Source organism: Caloenas nicobarica, chromosome 5 (assembly GCF_036013445.1).
Source record: "Caloenas nicobarica isolate bCalNic1 chromosome 5, bCalNic1.hap1, whole genome shotgun sequence".
Lineage (NCBI taxonomy): Eukaryota > Metazoa > Chordata > Aves > Columbiformes > Columbidae > Caloenas > Caloenas nicobarica.
The window spans coordinates 1,925,348-1,950,572 of NC_088249.1; the positions used below are offsets into that span (position 1 = coordinate 1,925,348).

Consider the following 25,225-nt stretch of genomic DNA (forward strand, 5'->3'; position numbering starts at 1 on the left):
TTTTAATCCAGCTCCTAGAAGGCAGTAACATCTGCACTCTACTTAAATATCTTCTTCACCTTCCTCTAGTTTTTAATTCTTGGCTAGATTAGCGGCTTTCAAGGCACTCAGCCTCACTTGAACCTCGGCTCCTCAGAGCCCGAGTCCTGCCGGGGATGTCACTTGGAGGACACGGAGCCTCCGCACCCCGGGCGGCCGGGACACGGTCACCTGGGGACAGAGGGACGTGTCATGGGGAGCAGTGCTGCAAACCCAGGTGGAAAAACCCAGATGGAAAAATCCCTGGCACAGATCCTGATGGTTTGTGCTGAATCCCACAACCGCACGTCCTTCGAGCAGAGCTTTTCCAGGTGGATGTTTCCATGGTGACTTGCCTCTTGTTACTGGGAAAGGAGGCTCTGGATGGAGCTGGGAGAAGCGGAGCTGCTGCGATAACAACCCTGTGCGATGTGATAACAACCCCGTGCAATGCTGACAGCGGCACGTCCTGGACACTTGCACAAGCCCATTAGTGTGAAGTTAACAGCTGGACTTGATAATCTTGAGGGTCTCTTCCAACCAAAATGATTCTACGATTCTGTTTCCCGATGGAAATGCTCACAAGCCCTCGTGTCGTGGCGTCCATCACCTGCTGGCGGACCAGAGACCGGTGGCCTCCTCCCTCACTTTAGGTAGGTCTGGGAATCCCTCCGGGAGCCCAAAGAGTGAGCCGGGGAGGATGCAAGTGGAGGCAGAGAAGAGACACAGATGTTTGTAGCCCAAACACTGAAATGTCCTTGCAATAAGGATCCTGGAAGCATGAAATGATGTCGGTGTGAAATGCTTCAGCTGGGCCGTATCAGTGATGGCCAGAGCTCAACTACCTTGTCTGCCAGACACTGCTACACTCATCTCCATCGCTCCCAGGTGCGATCTGGCCCTTTGCTTCCCTTCTCAGCTGCAAACCAGCCAAAAAGACACAGCGTAGTGACTGCAGGAACGCCACAAGCCAGGAGCCCGTTTTCAGAGCTGACTTCAATGTCCATGTTGAGAGCTGCAGCTCAGCTCCCCCAATGCCAACAATTCACCTGTCGGTACAACCTGAAGCCATGAGGTGCTCACCAAGCACAGAACAGAAAAAGGAATGATTCTTGCTCCTGGTCGATGACAAAACTGGCATCTCATGACACCAAGTGCCCCAGGACTTCAGCTGAAGCCAGCAGAAGTTCCAAGCGCTTGGCATCCTGTGGGATCAGGCTAGTGGCTCAGAAGCAAGATGGGACATGAACAAGGTTCTTTTCCGGCCCGTGGGTGCTCTGTGTGTGGTTGTGCTGACCTAATGATCAGTAATTAGCCCAGTAATGGAGTACTGCAGCAGGAACCACCACCTGGAGGAAGCAGCACTTTGCTCAGGGCCTGTCATGCTCAGGGCGGGCTGGGCATCTGCAGCAAACCAGAATTCAGCCAATGTGACAAGCAAGAAGAGCAGCTTTCCAGCAACCTCCCTGCTCCTCCCACAGCACTTCACCCCAACAAACGGCATCACGGTCCTTGTCCCCATCTGGTTCCAACCCTGCAGAAAGCTCTCTGGGTAAGGACTCACCTTCAGCTTGTGCTCGTGCTCCTTGTTGACCCGGGACAGCAACTGGGCTTTCCTTCTGTTGAGGGCATCGATGAGGGCGTCACACTGGGCCACCAGGCAGGCTTCAAACTCCACACTGTTCTCCTGTGGGTCAGAAAGGAGCATTACAGCCCAGGACACATCTCCAGTTCAGTTGGGAAACCTGATTTTTTTTTTTAAATGCTACCACATGGATCATTTTTATACGTGCAGCCACACCGCTGCGACACACAAATCCATACCATTAGCACATGGGGTGCTTATATGCCTTTGGCTCACAGCAAACGTGGCCGTGGCAGGTGAGGAATAGGTTTGGTCCATCCTGTCGCATCCTTGGATCTGCCTACGGCAGAGAAGGGAAGGGCTGGGGTCTGTGCTCTGTGCAACAGGCAGCTTTGGGAGCAGCAGTTTTTGGGAGGGCTGCAGGGAGGTGCTGATTGTGGGCCCCTTTGGGAGAGCACCTGCCAAACCAAGCCAGGGCAGAGGATTGCAGAGAGCAGCTCATCCCCTGGGGAAGGGGCTGCTCCTCGGCCAGGAGACACAGTACCTGGATTTGCTGCACCATGTTGCGGAGCTGGACCAGGAACTCTTTTGCTTCCTTGGCTCTGTCTGACAACCCGTTCAGGGCCTGGGAAAGCTGGCTCTGCAGAGAGAAGAAAAGAGAAGGGTGATTGCCATGTCTTGGGCTCATCCTTGTGCTGGAGGAGCTGATGTGTGATTTGGGCTGGGGATGGACTGCGGCCCAGCGCTGCCTTCCCGGGGTGTGTGACTTCAGCCACCCACAAAGGTGTCCTGGTCCTGCTGCCCCGAGTGTAAAGAGAGAAAAAGGAGTGTTAACCACCATAGAATCAGAGAATCATTTTGGTTGGAAAAGACCCTCAAGATCATCGAGTCCAACCATAACCCACCCCTGGCACTGCCCCATGTCCTGAGAACCTCATGTCCGTCTGTCCAACCCCTCCAGGGATGGTGCCTCCAGCACTGCCCTGGGCAGCCTGTTCCAATGCCCCACAGCCCTTTGGGGAAGAAATTGTTCCCCAGATCCAACCTCAACCTCCCCTGGCGCAACTTGAGGCTGTTTCCTCTGGTCCTGGCGCTTGTTCCTGGGGAGCAGAGCCCGACCCCCCCTGGCTCCAAGCTCCTTTCAGGCAGGTCAGAGATCAGAAGGTCTCCCCTCAGCTCCTGTTCTCCAGCTGAACCCCCAGCTCCCTCAGCCGCTCCCATCACCCTTGTGCTCCAGCCCCTCACCAGCTCCGTTCCCTTCTCTCAACTCGCTCCAGCACCTCAAGGCCTTTCTTGGTGTGAGGGGCCCAAAACTGACCCCACGATTCAGATTTGGCCTCAGCAGAGCCCAGGCCAGGGGACGGTCACTGCCCTGGTAGCCCTGGGTTTGGGAAGCAGATATTTAGTGTCCACCTCCTCTAGAGGCTTTCCTGGATGATGATAGACAAGCCACATCCATCCTGGGTCTCAAAGTCACTACGTCCCCTAGATCTCTGCTCTCTGGGGAGCCAGACACCAAAAATCCTGTCGGGTCTGATCCACCTGAAGACGATCAGCAAAAAGAAACAGGTCAGGTCAGCTGAACCAGACTGAAAATCTCCCGGCCTCTCCTGAAAAGAAAGGCAGAGCAGGGTCCTCCACCACCACGCAAAATACTGATGGCCCATTCCTCTGGCCCATGCTGAGCTGAGTGGCACAACAGAGCAATAATAATGATAACGACTTGTGATTTTTCATTTTCATGGCCCTTTCCAAACATTAACTCGGGAATCTCCTTCCCCTTTTGCCTTGATTTCAGAAAGAGTTATTATCCCAAGAACTGGGCAAATCACTCACAACAACTGACCTCTCAGAGAGGGGCTGCAAAATGCCTCCGCGTACCATGCAAGGTTTTGAGGTGTGATCTTGCTTTGTGGCAGACAGAGAAGGGGACCCAGAAGACGGCTGATGTCCCCAAATTTCTACAAACCTAATGTGACCGTCCCCGCTGCGGTCAGGACGCTGGCACCGGGCTGACACCTTCCCCATCATGCTGTGTTGGTGTGAATGCGACACGGGGACAGGGAGGAGATGAGATGGGAGGGTGATGGTGCAGAATGGATGCGAGGTCACCTGTGGAGATGGCGCTGGGGCCGAAATCGAGAAAAAAAAAAAAAAAGAAAAAAGAAAAGAAAGAACTACGATCAGAAAGACAAGATAGCAAATGGATGGCGACCATTTAACGGCCCGGAAAATGACCTTACTGCTGGTTCCCCAGGGGATGTTAATATAACCCTAGCGATTTCTGCATTTCCTTTGTGATTTATCGTGCCCGAGTCATTAGGATGTGGAGCTAATCAGCGAATGCATCTCTAATAAAAATGGGATTGGTAAATCAGCTCAGCAGGGCCTCCCCATCCCCAAGCAAAGGCTGGAGGAGAGATGAGGTGGGAGCCTGAGCTGCTCCCTGTGGCGCTGGCAGCCCCAAAACCACCAGTTTTGCCTCGTCCTCCCCACTGCATCCCCAAAAAAGCCTCCGTCACCCTGTCCCACGCTCGCCCTCCAAAACCCACGCACGGCTCCAGCCTCCCCAGGCTTAGGAAGATGATTTAATCCCAGCAAGGTGGTTTGCTGAGAACCGAGCGCTGCAGGGCCCTGGGCTTCCATAACGCAGCGAAAGTCAGTGGGAGTTTGTTATGTTTACAAGCTCCTCATTAAAATTGCAGCATGGTGGGTTTTTTTCCTTTAATAAAGTCTTTGGCTTTTTTTTTTTCCTATCAATATACATTTCAGAAAGGGCATCTTAATATCAACATAACTCTTTTGAGGCTTTCCTAATAGGGAAGCATTTTAAATGCACTCTTAAAATTTAATGAGAGCTCAATGACACTCGTGTGCACTGTCCATGTGCTGCTGCTTCACCCCGGACACCCTCAGTCTCACAGCACAGCGGCTTCCAGCTTTGAGCCTGGCCATGAAAAGATGGTCCATCACCTTCTGAGCATCCCTCCCTCCCTGGCCCTGCATCCCCCTCCTCAGCTCAGCCCTTGAGATGGTCCGAGGCTGGAACAGCTCTGCTATGGGGACGGGCTGAGAGAGTTGGGGCGTTCAGCTGGAGAAGAGAAGCTCCAGGGAGACCTTATTGTGGCCTTTCTGTGCTTAAAAGAGGTCGATAAGATGGGTACAGACTTTTGAGCAGGGCCTGTTGCCATAGGACAAGGGGTGATGGTTTTAAACTAAAGGGGGAGATTCAGGCTGGACATGAGGAAGGAATTGTTGGCCCTGAGGGTGGTGAGAGCCTGGCCCAGGTTGGCCAGAGAGGTGGTGGCTGAACCATCCCTGGAGACATCCCAGGCCAGGCTGGACGGGGCTCTGAGCAACCTGAGCTGGTGCAGATGTCCCTGCTCATGGCAGGGGGGGCACTGGGGGAGCTGGGAAGGGCCCTCCAACCCAAACTGTTCTGTGATCCTATGATTCTATGTTCTCACTGCCACTAGCAGGCAAGGGGCATGAACTAATCAGGAAACTATTTTTTCCATAATCATAAGGTTGATGAAGTGCACAGGGGACCCCCTGCCCCATCCCTCGTCCCCAGCACGGAGACTGGGGTGCGATGTGCAGTAAGAACTAGCACGCCCTGCGCAAAGCTGGTGATGCCAGTTCCTATGTATAGGTTCCTCACTGGACATGGGAGCTCTAAGGTTTGATTTTTCACAGGTATGAACTTCGTACCCATCTCCAGGAAGGGTCGCCATCACATCGAGACTCTCCTGGAGCGGAGACACATTCCTGGACACGTCCCTTCAAAATGCAAACCTGCCCAAATCTTCCACTGCATCCCTGCTGCTTACGGCAAGTCACCCCTCTGGGGACTCAGAGCCGCAAGCCATCACGGTTAGCCCATTAACTGAGGTTAATTAATGCTATACGACAGCGGAGCGCCTATGGGAATGTGCGCCGGGACTCGCGGGCATGCCTGGATGTATTCATTAAGGGCAGCGCTGCAGACACAGTGACAACATGATTCATCACTGCACATCACAGAAAAACACAGTCCTTCTGGTTTCTCTTATTATGTTAATAAGTCAGAGGCTGCGGAGAGAAATTAAATGACTGATTGGGTCCGTAAATTCTACAGGTACCTTCCATGACCCTTGGAGCAAACCCAAGCTTTAATGCAGTCTGTCGCTTCGGAGGAGGATTTAATCAGCGGACACGGAAGGCAGAGTCACAGGTTTCCCACAAATGTGTGGTCTACGTGGAGGGAGCAGGAGATGGAGACTCAGGATGAGTCCCTGGTCATAAGGACCTTGAGCTTTGTCTCCTGCAGGTGCTGTACCAGACCGCAGGAAAGGATGCTGTTAATATTTCTGACACATGCTGGAGGGATTTCCCCTCCCTGCAAAAAGCTGGAATGCTGCTCTTCGCATCTACATGTGGAAACAAAGTCTTTGGGGTTCTCAGGGCTGAGAACCTCGCTTCGGGGACCACTGTCCCCCCGCAGAGCAGGGGACGGTGGATGGGGACAAAGTGTCCTCCAGCGTGCAGCTCGCATGGGCTGGACCGGAGCAGAGTCTCACCCTGGGCTCGCAGAGGCAGGGGAATTAATGAGTGTGAAATGAAGAAAAAAAAAAAATCCCATTTAGCGCCGTCTTAAAGTCAAGTGAATTTGTTCTTTGCGGAAAGCTGGCCTCTTTTTCAGTGCTCTTGTTTCAAGGCAGTAAGAAGAGACCTCTGTAATGCACATTAGCATTAATGGGAGCTAAACATTTAAATCTCTGTCCCCGGAGCACTTAGGAGAGAATCCTTCCCCGCTTTGTGCTGCTAATAGCTCTGTAACCCTCCTTCCCAGGCAGGGCTGACAAAGGGATTTCTGTCTCTGGTTCCCCGGCGCAGGGGTGAGCGCAGTGGCTGCAGAAGGCTGGTGGCTCAGTTGGGCTGAGCAGGCTCCAAGAAATGGAGAAAAAACACCATTTTAAACTCTGCGTCGTCTCTCAGACAGAGCCGGTCTGGTTCTCCTCCTGCATAACCCAGCAGCGAGCGACGGGGCTCCTCTGGGCTTCCCTTGAGGTGAGGAAGAGGCTTGGCCTGTTATTTTAGGAGGCTCAATGATCTTAAAGGTCTTTTCCAACCTAAATGATTCTACGGTTCTAAGTGTGTGTCCTGTGAAAGCCACCTCCTCTGGGCTGCTGCAGACCACACCTGCTGGGTGTCCCAGCATTTCAGATGACTGCACCTCCACACCAGCCCCACATGTCACTCCCGGACAGAAAACTCACCCCCAAAATGCTCTCAGCATCATACTGGAGCCCAGCACCTGCTCTGACATCTCAAATGTTGCAACCAGTTCCTGTTTCTTCTCTCCTTCCAACCATCTCACAGCCAGTTCCTACGCTAGAGCTTCCATACAGAGGTAAAAGAATCATGGAATAATTTTGGTTAGAAAAGACCCTCAAGGTCATCGATTCTAACTGTTAACCCACCCCTGGCACTACTCCATGTCCTGAGAACCTCATGTCCGTCTGTTCAACCCCTCCAGGGATGGTGACTCCACCACTGCCCTGGGCAGCCTGTTCCAATGCCCAACAATCCTTTTCGGGAAGAAATTTTTTCCTAATATCCAATTTAAACCTCTCCTGGCACAACTTGAGGCCTTTTCCATCCTATCACTTGCTATGTGGGAGAAGAGACCAACCACAGCAAGAAAAGATGCTGTTTCCAGCTGTTCTGCTTGTAGCCTCGAAAGGGTGAGGAGATGTCACTGATGCTGGAGTTGAAGTCAGGTGCTTCTTTCATTTAATTAAAGCACAGGACCTACAGCCTTTGAATCCTGAGGCGAGCTTACTGTACGTGATGCCTGACTAATTAAAATAGGATGTTCAATTAAAACTTGCATTCAGTCAGGAAGTTGATAAAGCTAAACCGCTGCTAATTGGCTTTTGGCTCCAGTCACGAGAGCTTGACTTTTGGATTCAACGCTGCCTAAGAAGAGAAACCAGGAGCTGCAGCCTGGGCTGAACCTGCCCCTTGGGACAGGAGCCTCCAGCCTGGGGTGTGGGGAGACCAGACCGGGGTCCTGCAGGTGATGGATGGTCCTCATGGGACACCAGGCTCCTTCCCGAGTCTGCTCTAGAATCGTTTTGGTTGGAAAAGACCCTCAAGATCATCAAGTCCAACCATAACCCACCCCTGGCACTGCCCCATGTCCCTGAGAACCTCATCTCTGTCCAACCCCTCCAGGGATGGTGACTCCAGCACTGCCCTGGGCAGCCTGTTCCAATGCCCCACAGCCCTTTGGGGAAGAAATTGTTCCCCACATCCAACCTCAACCTCCCCTGGCGCAACTTGAGGCCGTTTTGCTCCATGCCAAGCCCCAAGGCTGGGCTGCTGCCTGCCAGCTGGTAGGATTTTGTTAAATCCACTTCTTTTTTTTATAGCGTTGATAACAGAACAGCAAAGCCGTGCTGGGTGCTGCAGCATGGAGCAGAAATCACTGCCAATCCTGGCAGTCTCCAAACTGGGGGCTCTATCAGCTCAGGCCAGGTCGTTTTTAATTATTCCCACCTGCCCCAAGTCATCGTGTATCCAGGTGAAATATTGCACACCTGTGCTCCTGGCAATAAGGAGCTGCCATAGGGTTATGGGTGGTTTCTGGGGAAGGCAGCGTCCCCAGGAGCAGTGTTTGGGATGTCCCTGTGAAGGACAAACACCGAGAGACCAGGTGGGACATGTCTGTCCTACATGAACGTGGATGTCACCACGATCCCTGCGCTGGCCTAACCTACCCCTTTGGTACGCGGCTAAACCTGGGTCTGTGCCATTTCTGTGCCCGAGTCCCATAGTTGTGGGATTATTCACTTCCTCGGGATCCCCGTCCTACCACATCGTCTCCCCCGTGCTCCCTGCGAGACGGTGATTGCGATAACGAGCCAGGAGCTGAACCCCCCAGCACCGACGTGCTGTCACTTGGGTGCACAGATGGCCCCGGCCGCCGGCTTTGTTCACTCAGACACTGGGGCAGTGTATTTCCTCAGCAGGCAGAACTGATTCAAAGACTCCAGCCTGGAAATAAAACAAGGATATATTCTTTTCAAGCGCCCGACCTTGCTAAAACCCTTTCATTGCCTCTGCTGTGGCTCTGGGATTCCCTGGCCGCAGGCAGACGCGCTGCTCTGCCTCCTCCCAGCCTTGCTGCGGGAAATGCTGGGTTCATGCCGAGTTTCTTGCATGTTTTATTTAGCCCGGTCTCAATTATAATCTGCAGCAGCAGTGGCTATGTCCATCAGTCTGTCTGTATTAGCATGGTGACTTTCCTAAGCTCAGCTTGCAGCCCGGAGCCCCTCGCTGTGGTGGGGATGGGGGTCTGTGCCCAGACCAGCCCCAGGTGTCAGGGGTCTCTGAAAGGGCATTTCTAATTTTTGCTGATGAAAAGAGATTTCTGACGTTTGCAAAATGACCTGCTGCAACTTGGTCACCGAGTCCCGCATTAGCCAGCACTGTGGACGCTGCTGGAAGCAAGAGACCTGGGGTAAAAACCTCAATTATTTTCTTTGCATGCATTTTAATGCACGTAATTGTTATGTTAAAATTGCAGAAGAATTATTCTGGACTCCAGACCCGCTGCGAGGAGCAGCATGCAGGACAGCCTGGCTGGGACACGGGGCTGTGGGTGCCTGGGGGGACAGGTCACACGCCGCTTCTTCCACTCTGAAACAGCATTTTGCTCCTGCTGTGAATCCCTGTGCTCACTTGAACCTGCTGCGTCCCGGTTCGCAGGTCTTCTGTGGCCAGGACAGCTGGTGCTCTGCAGCCTGCAGTGATTCCTCAGCAGGCTTTGGGAGAAGCCTGTACGAGGAGGAGGACCTGAACCTGCAGCTTCCAGTATCCTTGCACTTTAATCCCACTTTTTCAAGAGGCAAACAATCAGCCATGCAAAACTCTACAGCAGAAGATACGGGTGTCAAGTGGCCCGTGAGATCGCAGAATCACTGAATGGTTTGCATCGGAAGGGCCCTTCCCAGCTCCCCCAGTGCCCCCCCTGCCATGGGCAGGGACATCTGCACCAGCTCAGGTTGCTCAGAGCCCCGTCCAGCCTGGCCTGGGATGTCTCCAGGGATGCTTCAGCCACCACCTCTCTGGCCAACCTGGGACAGGCTCTCACCACCCTCAGCACAAACAATTTCTTCCTCCTGTCCAGCCTGAATCTCCTTCCTTTAGTTTAAAACTATCACTGCTTGTTCTATTGCAACAGGCCCTGCTCAAAAGTCGGTCCCCAGCTTTCTTATGGGCCCCTTTTAAGTACAGAAAGGCCGCACTAAGGTCTCCCTGGAGCTTCTCTTCTCCAGCTGAACAGCCCAACTCTCTCAGCCTGTGCTTCCAGCAGAGCTGTCCCAGCCTCGGGTCATTTCTGGGGCTCCTCTGGCCCCTCTCCAACAGGTCCAACAGATTGTTACCCAACAGATAAGACATCACTGGCTTCCTTCCAAAAACCTGAGAACACCAGATGAAGTTCTTAGATACCCATGGAGCTTCAGTGACCTATATCTCAAGCACTGCTGTGGGATCAACCTTGGTTTAGCTTAGCCCCCAGAACAGGGTAGATTTCAGATGATTCCTTGCAACCGAAGGCCGGCTTTGTACACGGACATTTGGTGTGGATCGGTTCACGCGTGGCAATTTGGACTAAACACATACAAGAGGTATGTGATGTCCTGAGCTGCTCTTTGCTGTGAGGATGTGTTGAAGATGCTCTCTCCTGGCTTTGGTATAGGATACAGCCCTTGCTTTGATTTTTAGGGAGAAGAAATATGAGCACCAAGATATTAGTAACAGCTCTGTGATATCGTCCAATTAACTCCCCTTTTGCTTCATTAACACTCAACAACAAATCATCTTAGCTTTTCTTTGGCAAAACTAACGCACATCTCTTTGAAATTGCACAAAGAACTGCCAGCTGTGTTACAGGGATGCTGAGAAAAGCACAAGCTAAGCCAGGGTCTGCTGCCCACCCACGGGTACATGGAGGGGCAAAAAAGGTAAGGGGGAGACACTGTTTAAAAAAGGCCAAGTATTGTTCAGCATGGAGAAGAGGAGACTGAGGGGAGATCCCACCGCGGTCTGCAGCTTCCTCAGAATGGGGGCAGGCACTGATCTCTTCTTATCATAAGATCATTTTGGTTGGAAGAGACCCTCAAGACCATCAAGTCCAACCATAACCCACCCCTGGCACTGCCCCATGTCCCTGAGAACCTCATCTGTCTGTCCAACCCCTCCAGGGATGGTGACTCCAGCACTGCCCTGGGCAGCCTGTTCCAATGCCCCACAGCCCTTTGGGGAAGAAATTGTTCCCAAGATCCAATCTGAACCTTCCCTGCTGCAACCTGAGGCCATTTCCTCTCGTCCTAGTGATAGAACCCAAGGGAATGGCAGGAAGATGTGCCAGGAGAGGGTCAGTTGGACATTAGGAAAAGGTTCTTCACCCAGAGGTGCTGGACACTGGAACAGGCTCCCCAGGGAGGTGTCACGACCCCAACCTGACAGTGTTCAAGAAGCATTTGGACGATGCCCTCAGACACGTGGTGTGAACTTTGGGGTTGTCCTGTGCTACAGCTATGCAGGTGTAGCTGGGCGCTTATCCAGCCTGTACATGGCACCTCTAGCAAAGAGCCGGCCCGTCAGCTCAAGGACGTGTCCGTAAGTGCTGGTGCAGGAGAGCTATGAGCGCTTCCACCCTCTCAGACACAGCGTTGCAAGGAGAGGGAGGGTGGAGAAGTCCTTGCTCAGCTGCAGCTGTCCTCTGCCTCTTCCAGCCTCATCCATCTCTGGAAACACAGCCCCACTGACACACAGCGAATGAGCCCGGTGCTTGCAGGGGGGCTGGGAAATGCCGCCGGCCACACGACAGCAGCTGTAGATCAGTGCGATCCCAGCTGGGTCACAAGTGACCGATATCGGCCGTTGGTACGACCACGCTGCTCAAGACGTAGCTCAGCACGGTCGGTACAAGTGAGCTACATGCCTTTTGCAGCCAAAACATCTCTTTGCTTCCTCCCATCAGCCTCACCACAACCCACACGGAGCTGCCTGTACTTCTGTTGCCGGCAGGCGTCACTTCGGTTCCTGCATCCATCACAACTGTGCATCTCCTGAGCCCAAAGTGCATTCCTTTAGCACATGCCTGTGGGGCTGGAAAGGAGCCCAGCTCCGCGTTGTGCCCTCGGTACCTGGGAGCTGTGCCCAGGCTGAGGGAGGATCTGTGCAGCACTGGTGGATCATAGAATGTCCTGTGTTGGAAGGGACCCTCAAGATCAATGAGTCCAACCGTTAACCCAACACTGGCACTTAACCACATCCCTAAGAACCTCATCTGCAGAGGGGCATTGCCACTGGGCACGGCTTCTGCCAGGCTGCCCTGCTTCCAGCTGCAGCTGCTGCCAGCGCAGGGGAAGAGACATGAAACGAGCAGAGCTGAATCCAATTAGAGAGATCCGGAAACGAGAGAGGAGATGGAAACGTGTCCAGGTTGCTAAGAGCTTCTTGTGCCAAGAGAGAAGAATCACAGACGAGGAGGACAGTGTGCCCAGTCCTGCCTAGGGATCCTTGGGCCAAGTGGTGTCAGAAATCTGCAGGTGAGAGCTGAGCATGACACTGATCAGCACGGCTCAGCATCACACCCCAGCCCTGTTAGCATCACACCCCAGCCCTGTTAGCATGCCCAGTGCTCGGGCTAATTGTCCTGGTTGCAGCTCTGTGGCTGCGTCTGGAGGAAGATCTCAAATCATAGAATCACAGGACGGTTTGGGTTGAAGGGCCCTTCCCAGCTCCCCCAGTGCCCCCCCTGCCATGAGCAGGGACATCTGCACCAGCTCAGGTTGCTCAGAGCCCCGTCCAGCCTGGCCTGGGATGTCTCCAGGGATGGTTCAGCCACCACCTCTCTGGCCAACCTGGGACAGGCTCTCACCACCCTCAGCACAAACAATTTCTTCCTCATGTCCAGCCTGAATCTCCTCTCCTTTAGTTTAAAACCATCACCCCTTGTCCCATCGCAACAGGCCATGCTAAAAAGTCTGTCCCCATCTTTCTTATAGACCCCTTTTATGGCTCCAAATGGCACCACAGAGCTGCACTGTGGTCTCCTGCTCAAGATGAGCAGATTGGGGTCGAGCCCAGCTGGCAAAGGTCCTCCTTGGATGGAAATCAGGTAGGACAGAGTATAAGAATAGAGATGTCAACCTCGTCATGTCACTGGGGCTGCCTGCAGAAAGCAGGCACATTCTGGTCTGATCAACAGATGTCCCTCCCCTCGGGATGACACAGGGCAGGACACATTGCAGATGGACTACCAGGAAAAAATACCCAGCAAACAAGTCTGTGCTGAAGGGAAACTGCAGAAATTTGGCTTCCTGGCACCCTGGAAAGTGAGACGCATGTTACTCCGAGCTGCTGTTAATGCCGCTTTTCTCTGCCACCCCTACTAGTGTTGACCCAGCCCTGAAGGAGCATCCAGGAGGGAAACAGAGAGGTGAATTATTGACATAGTGTTACCCGCTGGTCTGCTGCATGGCTGTTGAGGAAGGCAGTGCACAGCAAATATGAAAAGTAATAACGCTGGGCAGTGCAGGGTAATTGAGGCAACCGATGTCGTTACCATCAGCCTCGGAAAGCACAGGGGTCAGCTTCTGGAAGAGTGATCTGCAGGTCAGAAGGAACTGGCTCATCAAGCAAGATCTTCCACATCTCAGGCAGCCACTTGAAATAGCATTATTATTGTTTTAAAAAGCAATAAATTCATTGCACAGCCTTAATTAGAGAGAAAGGCAGTTAATAAAACCAGACGCTGCGTTTCCCGAGAAGGCTGCTTAGCAGCTAATCTCCAGGGCAGCTCATCCCCCTTGAGATTGCTGCTCCTTGTCGCATTTTCCCTTTGCTCTGACTAAGCTCCAAGCCCTGGACCCCCCTTCCCAAGGTGCAGCAGACATAAGGGGACAGGTATTAAGCACCCAAGTTGTGTCCTGAGCTCCTGGGCCAGCCCCAAGGGCAGTCTCCCCTTGACCGTGGCCTGTCACCCCTCTGAGATGTGATGGTCGTGCCTCCAGGTCACCCGCCCAGCAGCAGCAGCTCCCCACAGTGTTCTCCTGGGCTGGGGAGGTGACACACACAAGAAACCCCAAATAACCAGCCCCAAGGACCATCCCAGGGCGCAGCGGAGAGGGAGCTGCCTCTGCAAGGGGTCTGGAATAATAAGAAGGGGCAGTGGAGGAGACTGGACAAGATAAAAACCCAAATGGCTCAACGAGAACGCACTGGTAAAAGCGTGGACTCTTTTCAGGAGCTTTCGGGCTTGCTGAAAAAGGAGAACCTGGAGAAATGGGCTCAAACCCAGCATTTTTGTGGGTGATAAAGGAGCGTGCTGGTGTTGCATCCATCCAGCTCTCCACTCCCTGCTTTCTTGTTGGCCCTTTCTAAGTATGGAAAAGCTGCAATAAGGTCTCCCCAGAGCCTTCTCTTCTCCAGGCTGATCACCAGGGCTGTACCCACATTGAGACAACCCTCTCAAGTTTTGGTCCACATTTTCTTGGCAAGATCCCCTCATTATTTTTCTTGCAGAATTCCTTAAAGCCACCTGTGCATTGTGAAAATACCCAGCGAACAGCCCATTTTCCCACAGGTCGGACTCGGGTTTGCCGGCAGAGTGGTCAGGATAGAGGCTTGGCATCCCTCACAACGAAGGAAAAGCAACGCGGCAGCAACCTGCTGTCATCTACCCAGCAAACACCCTTAGGTCAACGCTCCATTGACTTCTCTTCTCCTTTGGGCTCAAGGAGTGTCATGGGGCTCGAGTCGTTCCAGAAGAAAACGAGCTCCCCAGGGACGGCTACAAAATGTTCTTACTCACGCAGAACAAATAAGCAGCAGGGGAAGAACTGCTAGAAAAGGTCAAGGAGCTTTAAACCACTCCCACTCAGGTCAGTGATAGGGAAAGGTTTGGGTCTGGCTAGGTTGGGATGGCACAATCTACCGCTGCATCTTTTTATTAATAAAATCCAAAGGGTGTTCCTGCGAATGGTGATGAAGTCCCATCAGGCAAACCCTCGTCTCCTTAGACCCCATTTTCCTCCACAGTGCATAGATAACCATGTAAACAAAGACTCAGGTTATGTTCTCATGGGCCAGAATCTGTGTCCTGTACAGAATAAAGGTCCTAAGGGTGTACAAGTGGATCAGCACATCTATTTTTGGGGGTACAGTTAGCACAAGAGTACACAGGTGCCAGGTCACTGCTGCGGGTGAGCACCAAGCATCTTCCCCCATGTAGTCATTCAGGCAACCACTGGCCCAACACCGCGCGAGGTCCTGGCACTGCCCAACACCCAGGAAGGTGCAAAATGCAGATCTTAACACTTTCTGCCTCAAAATGATGCTCCATTTGCTTTCAATCCAATTACTGCCTTCCCACTCAGCCTGCCTCTGCGGTTACTCACACTTCAGCTCTTCCATCCCATTATTGCGTTAAGTCTTTAAATCTGATTGCTTTGTTTGGAGTTAAATTTAAACACGATTAACTGCATAAACAATGATTTTTACCAGTCCTAGCTCAAATACAGGAGAAAGCAGGTTGCCCCATGGGGCAATTCCTCTTTCTGCAGCGAGGGTTTTGACCATCCTTTTGTCTTGTCCTGTAGCCTTTAATAACCATCTGCGTGCTGTAGCCTGGCACAGTCCTAGACAGGCTTGACAGCTAGCCAGCTTCTTGACTTTGCTTTGACATTTAATTGCCTCGAAATGCAAATTGTGCTGCGCTCTTCAGCTCTGAGCAACCGAGGCACGAAGAGAAAGGAGCACAGCCCATCGCTGCCATCGGCTGGGGTTCAGTGCAGTCACCGGGGCTGGTGGGAGAACGACAGCAACGCATCAGCACCACCACTGATGACCACCAAGGAGGTAGCTCAGCGAAGCTGCCTTCCTATTGAACGTGGTCCTGCTGCCCAGGGACGTGGTGGAGTCGCCATCCCTGGAAGGGTTTAAAAGATGCAGAGACGAGGTTCTTAGGGACACGGTTTAGTGACAGCGTTGGGTTAATGGTTGGACTTGATGATCTTAAAGGTCTTTTCCAACAAAAATGATTCTACGATACGGCACCCAGGAAGCCTGGAGTCCAAGTCTTGTTCTACCATAGATGACCAGTGTGATGCTGGGCAAGTCCAGTTCTCCCATCTCCTCCCAGCGCAGAGCAGAAAGCTCTGGGGCAGGCGGGTGGGTGGGCACCTGGTCAAAGGAGGTCTCACGTGCTTCATACAAAGGTAAAAGCACAACTTTCAAACACCCACAGCACGTGGGCTGGCACCAAGCGGGTCACGCAGCCTTTGCATCCTTGCGGCTCTGCGTGCGGTCACTCCTGTGCCGTATCTCACCGATATCCGAACCCAGACGGCTTCCAGAGATCCCGGCCCGGTGCCTCACCAGCGGCTTCTCATTTCGCAGCCCTCTGCCTCTTTGGCTGCTGACCAAAACGGGGATTTCACGGGACATCACCAAGCGCTTTGTGGCCTTAGCTGAAGGGAGGTTTTCAAAGGCGCAGATGGGAGGCGGCATCTCATCCCCCTTGGCTACCAACACACAGGCCTTCCCCTCTACGGCAGGACGCACGTGCAACCCCCCAGCATCCCCACGAAGCGGGGCGGCATCATGGCCTTGCAGACAACCCGTCTGCTGGCATTTCCCAATGAATCCTCGATGCTGCAGCCTCCAAGGATGGGCTGGGGTACCCAAAAGCTTGTCTGCCTTTCCCAGCTGAATTAGCGAAACAAAAGGTATCTCCTCTCTCACTCACATCTTACCTTGGGCACAACGCAACTTCAAGACTGTTGCTTTTCTGCGTATGTTCCTTCTGGCTATTTGCTCTGAACCATCTGCCCCTGCAGAGCGCAGTTTGGCATGTGCTGAAGTGAAACAGCATCAGCACCGAAGGGGTGGGAATAGATGACCTTTATAAGGTCCCTTCCAGCCCAAACCATTCCATGATTCTATGACTACAGCCAGCAGCTGGTCTTTGCCATCATTGTCTCGAAGCTCAACGCTCTCAGCCTTAGGCCACCTTGCCCAGTTTGATACTCCCTGGTGGGGCACTGGCTAATATCTGTTGAAGGAGGTGGTATTTGGGGTCAGGAGCACTTAATCTGGCCATTGCCCACATGCCAAAACTCTCAGTCACAAATTTAACCATATTTCCCCTGCTGCAATTTAAGCACCAAACTTATTGCTGCATTCATGGAAATATAAAGCCTGCAATTATAGGCTTGAAGACCATCACAATTCCTCTCTCCAACCTCTTTTTCTCCTCTCCACACATGCCCAGCTCGTTCTTTCTTTCCCCCGTGGACACTACAACTCTTCTCCCCCCATTTGCGACTGGCTTGAGGCCTGGATGCCCCACACCACCACCATCCTCCAGCTTTTGGAGTGTTTCTTGTGTTCTCCTCTGAGGTCTTCAATCGACTGCGACTTGACCAAATAAATCACTGGGCATTATCAGCATTATCAGCTCTTCGGGCAAAAACACCGTGACTTATCTAACCTTGGAGTACATGGACAACCCCTCCCTCTCTGCTTCTCTGACATGTTTTTAAGAGAACGTGGGTTCTTTGTTCCTGTTTTTGTTCGAAATGTTGCTCTTGGCTACCTGCTGCTTTAAAGCTGGTGTTTAATGGTGAGTGCCTGATGAGCATCAAAGCGAAATGCTGAATCTCCAGAGATGTTCTGCGTAACAAGGACGCCCAGAGCCAGCAGTGAAACAGGTTTGGGGACCGGAGCATTCCCTGCAGCTGTCCTGAGCTCTCCCCCACGTCTCTAGGAACCAGCAGCGAGCTCTGGCTCCACCACAAACCCCCGTGCAATGGCTGAATTACTGGCAATACCACCTGAAACAGCTCCGTCCTATTATTTACGTATGTTATCATAGAATCACAGAATAGTCTGGGTTGAAGGGACCTTCCAAGCCCATCCAGTGCCATGAGCAGGGACATCTGCACCAGCTCAGGTTGCTCAGAGCCCCGTCCAGCCTGGCCTGGGACGTCTCCAGGGATGGTTCATCCACCGCCTCTCTGGCCAACCTGGGCCCGGCTCTCACCACCCTCAAGGCCAACAATTCCTTCTTTATATCTAGTCTGAATCTCCCCTCCTTTAGTTTAAAACCATCACCTCTTGTCCTTGAAGTGGGCTGGGGTGGACATCGCCTGAACACACTCACCTCCAAGGTGTGAGTGCTCAGGGGCCGTTTCGCTGTCACACCTGAGCCCCGAGGCAGGGACAGCCCTATGGGGACACGGAGGGGACACAGCCAAACCGCCCATCTGACTGACTCCCCGCCTGTGCCAGCCAGCCTGCTCTGCAGAGACAGAAGATCCCTGCTTTGCTAGAAGTCACTGGAAAACAAGACTTCACTAGCAACAGAACATCAGCGAATTATTACTGGTTTTATGCTTTTTGCTTTTAATAAGATTGCTGGTATCACACAGCCACAGCAGGGAGAGGACGAGGAGGGGGGAAGCAAAATCAAGATGTACACAGACTGATGGGCTTTTCTGCTTCATTCCTTCCTTCTCCAACAGGATGGGAAGCTGCACCCTGCAGACCAGCCCCTTCGGATGTTTGTTTTCAGCCAGGAGCCTCATGCAGACTCCAGCCAGCACGAGCAAAACACAAGGAGCTCTGGGCAGCACCAAAGTGTTTCTCGTGCCTGGGAACTCACAGGGATTGCAGGTTTGCCACTACTTCTCATGTCTCTTCAACGAAACAGAGGGCAGAGGGATTTACTCCAGGCTGAGCTTACTAGAGAAACTGTCTCGTTCAGTTAATGCTGCTGCTTCTGGGCAGAAGGCTGGACTTGAGCTCTCTGAGGTCCCTTCTCATCTGGAGTTTCCTATCACCAAAGCTTTTTTACTAAAAAAAGAGCTTTTGCCTGCCATGAACATCCCTGCCTGAGCAGAGATGGCCCCATCTAGTTGCCCATTGGGGTTTCATCACGGGGCAATGTAGCTCCAGGCCTTCAGCAGCGCAAGGTCACCGGCAAACCCCTTGGGCTTCACATAGTCCTACCTCTACATCCATGATTTCTTCAAGACCGATGCACTGATATCCTGCTCATTTAAACCAAGCGTTGCCACTGCTGTGCATCAGGGAGGGCTCTTCCTGCTCTCCAAGGAGAAAAACCAAGGGCAGGTGCAACGGAGATCAAAGGGCAGGTCCAAGGACCAGGATTTCATATTTCTTTTGAAGCACCACTTCATAAATACTTCCTGTCACCATGGATACGGGAGCACGGGGAATGCAACGCTCACCATGGCAGTGGCAGAGATGCTCAGGGAGCTGCTGCCAGGAAAGCACTTAGAGCTGAGCGAGGAAGCTCAGATCTCACCTCAAGTGCAGGAAAAATACAGTAAACCCAGCAGTAAACCCAGCCTTTCTCATGTTAACTCCTTCCTCCAGGCACTGGAGTCTGAGCGTCTACATCTGCATCCAAGCTTCCCGAGTTTGAAAGGGTTGGATTTGAGATTACTCCCGAAACGTGATAAGAACTGGATTGCATTTGTTGCTGTAGATATCCAAAGAGCTGGTTTGCATCAGGAAGACTTCAAAACATGGAGGGAATAGGACTTACAGGGGAGGGCAGAGATTGGAATCACAGAAGGGTTTGGGTTGAAGGGACCTTCAAAGCCCATCCAGTGCCCCCCCTGCCATGAGCAGGGACATCTGCACCAGCTCAGGTTGCTCAGAGCCCCGTCCAGCCTGGCCTGGGATGTCTCCAGGGATGGTTCAGCCACCACCTCTCTGGGCAGCCTGGGCCAGGCTCTCACCACCCTCAGGGGCAAAAAAGCATCTAATTCCCAGACTAAGAGTAACTAAGAAACTTGTGCATGTGCCAGATGCTCCATCCCTGCATGGGGGGCATTTTGCAGGCCATGAAATCAACCCCTTGGGACATACCGTGGTTTTTTAGCTCTGAGGGCACTGAGCAGCGAGCAGCCCTGGCGCCAAGACACACGCATCACCCCGATGTCCCCAGGCTGAGCAGAGGATGCTACAGCAAAACCAATGGAGCAACTCTGTGGGCGTCCCGTTTGCTCAGGAGCACCGAAAGGACACCGAGAGGTCTCCTCGCTTGTCACCTTGCAGGCCCATCATCCCTTTTGGAATCCTGAGAACGTGGCACAGCACAGGGGAGGAAGCAACAAGCCATGGGTGGAAGTGGTTTAACACCAGGTCCTCCGGGAAGGAGCCCCCAAAGCCAGCGAGGTGCCCGCAGCGAAGGCGGGTGTGAATTCAGCAAGTGCAAAGATTTAAAACCTCAGAGGATTTCAACTTCCAGCTCTCCTAATGCAATTCAGGAACGAGCTCTTTGGAAACCCTGCTCCCTCGAGCTCAGAAAACGTGTTTGAAGTGGCCTCTTGACAGCCCGCACTAAGATTTTCAAGGAAAATAAAGCACAGAGAGCTGTACAGAGTGACAAAAGCACTCGAAGGCAGCAGGAGACTGGGAAGGGTGCAGGCAGGGGGAAATGAGAATCACTATCATGAAAGCTCACCAAATGAACTGGATGGATTACGAGAAGATCGCAGACCCATTAATAAAAAGGAAGGAAGAATAAATCAATTCTGGGAGAGCTGAGATAATGGGTGCCTTTAAAAAAAATATTCTTTAATAAGAAAGGACGTATGGGTAATTAGGAAGTAATGAAGAACTTGTCGGCGTATCTACAGAGAGCGAGGAGGCGAGGGGACTCCATCCCCAGAAGTGACGGATTTCCGAATCGCTGGAGCCAAGCGATACATCTTAGTGTCACAAGGACAGCGCTTAATGGACTCACTGAATCATTCATGATTATTTATGAAGAAGTGAAGAATCCAGGAAGTACCAAGGGATGGCAGGGGGGGATAATTCACATTAACTTCAGTAATTTTTTTTTTTATAGGAAAGAAAGGAGGACTCCCAAGATCTTAAAGAAAAAGAACAGCCTAAGGAGAACAGGAGCCACAAATACAGTAAATACCTCTAAAAGTCTCTAGAAAATAATGTCCTTGGTGTGGGGAGGATACACCTGGATGTTGGACTCTCACATCCCCCTGCAGCAAAGATAAATCACTGCAAGGAGCCTCCCTTTGGAGGAACCCCAGAAACTTGGCTTCTGCAAGGACTTCAGACACATGGTTGGGATCCGAGCACCATGTGAAGGAGGAATATGCCTGGAACGGTAAATGAGGGTTTGACAGCATCACTAAGAGTAGGAATCGAAACAGCTCTAAGAGATCTTCTTGGCCATAAACACACATGAGAAATAGGTGTGAGCTCCAGCCAAGAAGAACATCGTAAGATTCATGGAGTAGTCACCTCCAACCAGTGTGAAATGAATGGAATCTTGGGAAATTGCAAAATGAGAAAAATAAAAAGAGGCGTGCAAGAGCTATCTGTGACTTCACAGCATGGATCCAGCTCCCGGTGCAAGGACAGCGACCTCAGCTGGGCTGAGGAGGGGCAGTGACCACCAGAGAACCTCGGAGAGCAGGAGCCCAGCAGAGTGGAGGAATTTGGAAAGGGCAGGAGAGACGGGGTGACAGCAAGAGAGGGAGGTGATGTCTTGGGAAGGACTAGCAAACATATGGCATCTGATGTGCTCCCCATGTGCAGGGTTTCCTCCAGCTGCTGATGACACCTTTAAAAATCCAGATATACCTGACACACTCTTCTGTGCTTGCTCTGCCTGATCAGGAGAGGGAACGGAAGTCACGGAATCACAGAGCGGTTGGGGTTGAAGGGTTGTAAGCTGCCTTGTAAAGAGCTGCGTATGGGATTAGCAGGCGGTATCTCACATCTCAGACAAGGCTGCGCCGTATTTATCTTTACACACAAAAGCCCTTTCATACCACAAAAGTACAAACACAGTTGAAAAGGATAAATTTGATCACTTTTACAGAAAATCTTTTCTTCTTTTTGTTTTTTTAAAAAAACAAATCTCCAGAGACCTTGTGCAATCTGTATCCGACAAGCACTGCGAGACCTCTCTCATTTTGCAAAGTCAGCAAAAGCTCCACTCTTTCCACTTAGGCGAAGGGTTTGTTTTAAGTCACTGGTTTAACTTAGGAGGAAAAGAAGCCTCTTGCAACATGCCCGCTCAGGGTTTAAAACACTTGGGGAGACAGGTGCTTTAGCAATATTTATAAGCTCAGCTTTGAACCCAGCACTAAGCTGGCCAGCTCGCCGTAGCCATCCGCAGCATCTCCGGAGCTCTGTGATCCCGTCCCCAGCTCCACCGCGACACTGACAAACTTGAAAGAGAATGGGAGAGGATCTCCCGGGTGCGGAAATCAAACACACCACAATGCGCCGGCAGGGGCTGGGAGCAGCTTGTTAAAATGCTCTTTGCTCTCCCCGCTGCTGGGTTACGCAGATGAAGAGCAGCAGAAGCGAATCTCAGATGAGTTTCCCTCCTCCTGCTACTTAATTCTGGTCTTACCTCATCGATAAGGAAAGAGTACGTGCTCAGGAGAAAGTGCATCTGAGCAGCAGCCTGTACATGTAGCACAGGAGCTCCATGTAGCCTGAGAGGATCCAAAGGTGCTGTGACTAGTGTTGGTTTCATTAGGTAGGGGAGACCTTCTGATCTCTGACCTGCCTGAAAGGAGCTTGGAGCCAGGGGGGGTCGGGCTCTGCTCCCCAGGAACAAGCGCCAGGACCAGAGGAAACGGCCTCAAGTTGCGCCAGGGGAGGTTGAGGTTGGATCTTGGAACAATTTCTTCCCAAAAGGGCTGTGGGGCATTGGAACAGGCTGCCCAGGGCAGTGCTGGAGTCACCATCCCTGGAGGGGTTGGACAGACGGACATGAGGTTCTCAGGACATGGGGTAGTGCCAGGGGTGGGGGAATGGTTGGACTCGATGATCTCGAGGGTCTTTTCCAACCAAAATGATTCTACGAGTCTGTGTTCATCTGGTGCAGACCAGATGGGTGCAGGGACTCCCACGGGTGTCTGAGCTGGGATTCCCACCCTACAGCGCCGGACGAACAACAGACCTTCTCCAGTGGGATTAGCCTAGTGCTCTGCCTGAGCTCATTAGCCTCAACTCTTAATTAGTTCCCAGGCGGTCAGCTTGGGTTTCCCTGCCGTGACCCCTTGGTTTCGCAATCCATGTGCACAGGACGAGCCTGGGTTTGTCCCATGGTCGCCCTGTGATCTTCCGCCAGTTTGTACCGCTCAGCTCGGGCAGAAGCTGTACGGGGCAGCACGTGTGTCGCGTTTGCTGCCAGCACCGCAGGCTTCGGGGTGCTGTTCTGTGAAGAGGCTGCGGTTGCTTCTCATGACAGCTCGGAAGGGAAAAAGGACAAATGTTCAGAACACAAATGCTGCAAAAATCCAGGTTTTCTAATAGAACTCTAAAATGTTGAACTTGGACTTTTTTCAGTGGCACATTGCAAGGAAAGAGGTTGGACCAAGGTGGGTGTTGGGCTCTCCTCCCAAGCAACAAGTGACAGGATGAGATGAAATGGCCTCAAGTTGCACCAGGGGAGATTTAGGTTGGATCTTGGAACAATTTCTTCCCCAAAGGGCTGTGGGGCATTGGAACAGGCTGCCCAGGGCAGTGCTGGAGTCACCATCCCTGGAGGGGTTGGACAGACGGAGATGAGGTTCTCAGGGGCATGTGTTAGTGCTGGACTTGGCAGTGTTGGGTAAACAGTTGGACTCGATGATCTTAAAGGTCTTTTCCAACCAAAACGATTCTATTATGTTATTCTGTAAGTGCCAGGGCTTGTTCCTTTGGGTTGCAGCTTTGATTCTTGAATATTGTGATTTACTTAAATTACTTAAAAGTAGAAACATTCTACTTAAACTTACAACTAATTTTGAATCCGGAAGGGAAAACCAGCTCATTAGCAAAGCCTGCCCAGGCCTGTCCTCCCCTTCCCTCTCCCAGGGGCTCCCAGCAGAGCAGCAGCAAAACACACTTTGCTGCAAATGCCGCAGTACAAACAGCACCGCAGGCTCCGAGCCATCGCCAGCACTGCACCCTGGAAAGCCACCCAGGAGGCACTTGTGGTCACAGGACGAGCCCTTAAGAGGGCTCTCTCAAATAAAACTCTCTGTTTCGCAAGGCAAATAAATCAGTGCAATTCGAGGGCTTGCTTAAGCGTGCACGTGCAAAGCCCCACTCCGAGGGACACACGAGCAGGTCCTGCCACCCTTTGGGGACATCACATCGTCACGGCTGTGGAAGTCCCCGCAGGGACCGGTCTCTCCTGGGCACGGGAGGGCTCACCCAGTTGACCAAGGCCACTGGAAACCAGTCACCCCTGGGTGGGAGGGAGCACGTGGAGGGATGTGCTGGGCCAGGGCCAAAACGCTTCTCAGCAGAACCAGAGACCCTTGTCCCCTCCGTTTGCTCCTCCTCTGCGTCCTATCACCTCCATACCCCTTGTCTAGTCTCTGATATTTAATTACAGACTATATCATCCACCACTCCAAACACATATGTTAAAAATAATCATCGGCGTATCAGGTCTGCCTCCCAATAAATACCGATGCTTTACTGCAGAGCTGTGCAGCTGCTGAGGCCGCCAGCGTTTAAAATATTCTCAGTAACGATGAGGTAGATTAATGTATTTATGCGCACGCAAAATTGTGAACGCGGTAAGTCGTTATATAAACTGTTATATAAATTACCAACCGATTGCATATAAATTTTCCGAGTCAAATCCCCCCAACCTCACGCTAAAGGGGTAAATCACTTCAAGTTACCACGGTTATTCCCGATGGCAGGGACCACTCTGCAGAAATGAAGGAAGCAGAATCTGGCCTTAAATTACACACTCGACACACATTTGTGATATTACTCATATTCAGAGATCTCTTGGCTCCTTCAAACTGTAACTGCAAATCAACTCGGAGACCCTAAACCAAGCAAACTGTCTCTTTAAACAAAATGACTGCAATATAATAAATATTGATTTTGTAAACATTTTGCTGAGGTTAAAAGCTTTCCACAGAGATGGTCATTAGGCACATAACTCTGCTTCGGATCCCTGGTAAGCACATTTATTAAAAGGTCATATATTACAGTGGAATCTCAGGCAGCCTAAATCAGCAGAGCTCCCCTGAACTTGGCTCTGCAGCACATGCTCTCGCCAGGTGATGACATTGGTCCTGGAAGCTTCATTATATCTAATCAAAATCAAATGTATTTTGAGGCATATGCAAATAAAGTGGATGTTTTCTTGGGTTCAGGAACCTTGCTGTGATGTAAATTCTTCCGGAACGGCTTAACACCTGGTGGCTGCATAAATACAAACTCTACTTGTGTGTTTTCCTTTTAAATTACACTGGGTTTACTGTTTATGATGTACAAGGTGATGAAAGACACATTGACTAGAACAGAACTGTTCCATGACCCACCTGAAGACAACTCTGAATAAATCGCACTACCTGGTACCCTTTGGACAGCCTTGGTGACCTCTGCTGGAAACCACCAGTCTGCATACTGGGTGAGGAAAAACTCCAGCATCCCACCCTTCCAGTGCCAGCCTCCCAATTAAAGGTGAGCTCCACTCGCTTATTTTCTGGCTAGCAGCTTTCCTCTCGTTTGACAATAACAATTGCTCTA

The 25,225-nt window shown here is 51.8% G+C and overlaps 1 protein-coding gene across 1 annotated transcript in view; it reads right to left on the minus strand.

The window, feature by feature from the left end:
* Positions 1-25,225, minus strand: part of TRIM9 (tripartite motif containing 9) — a 62,247-nt gene that overhangs the window by 23,665 nt on the left and 13,357 nt on the right. Inside the window, exons 2-3 of the mRNA XM_065635740.1 lie at positions 2,148-2,243; positions 1,583-1,705 (exon numbers count right to left, since the gene is read on the minus strand). Coding sequence (XP_065491812.1) covers positions 1,583-1,705; positions 2,148-2,243 — 219 coding nt within the window. The remainder of the gene's footprint in view (positions 1-1,582; positions 1,706-2,147; positions 2,244-25,225) is intronic.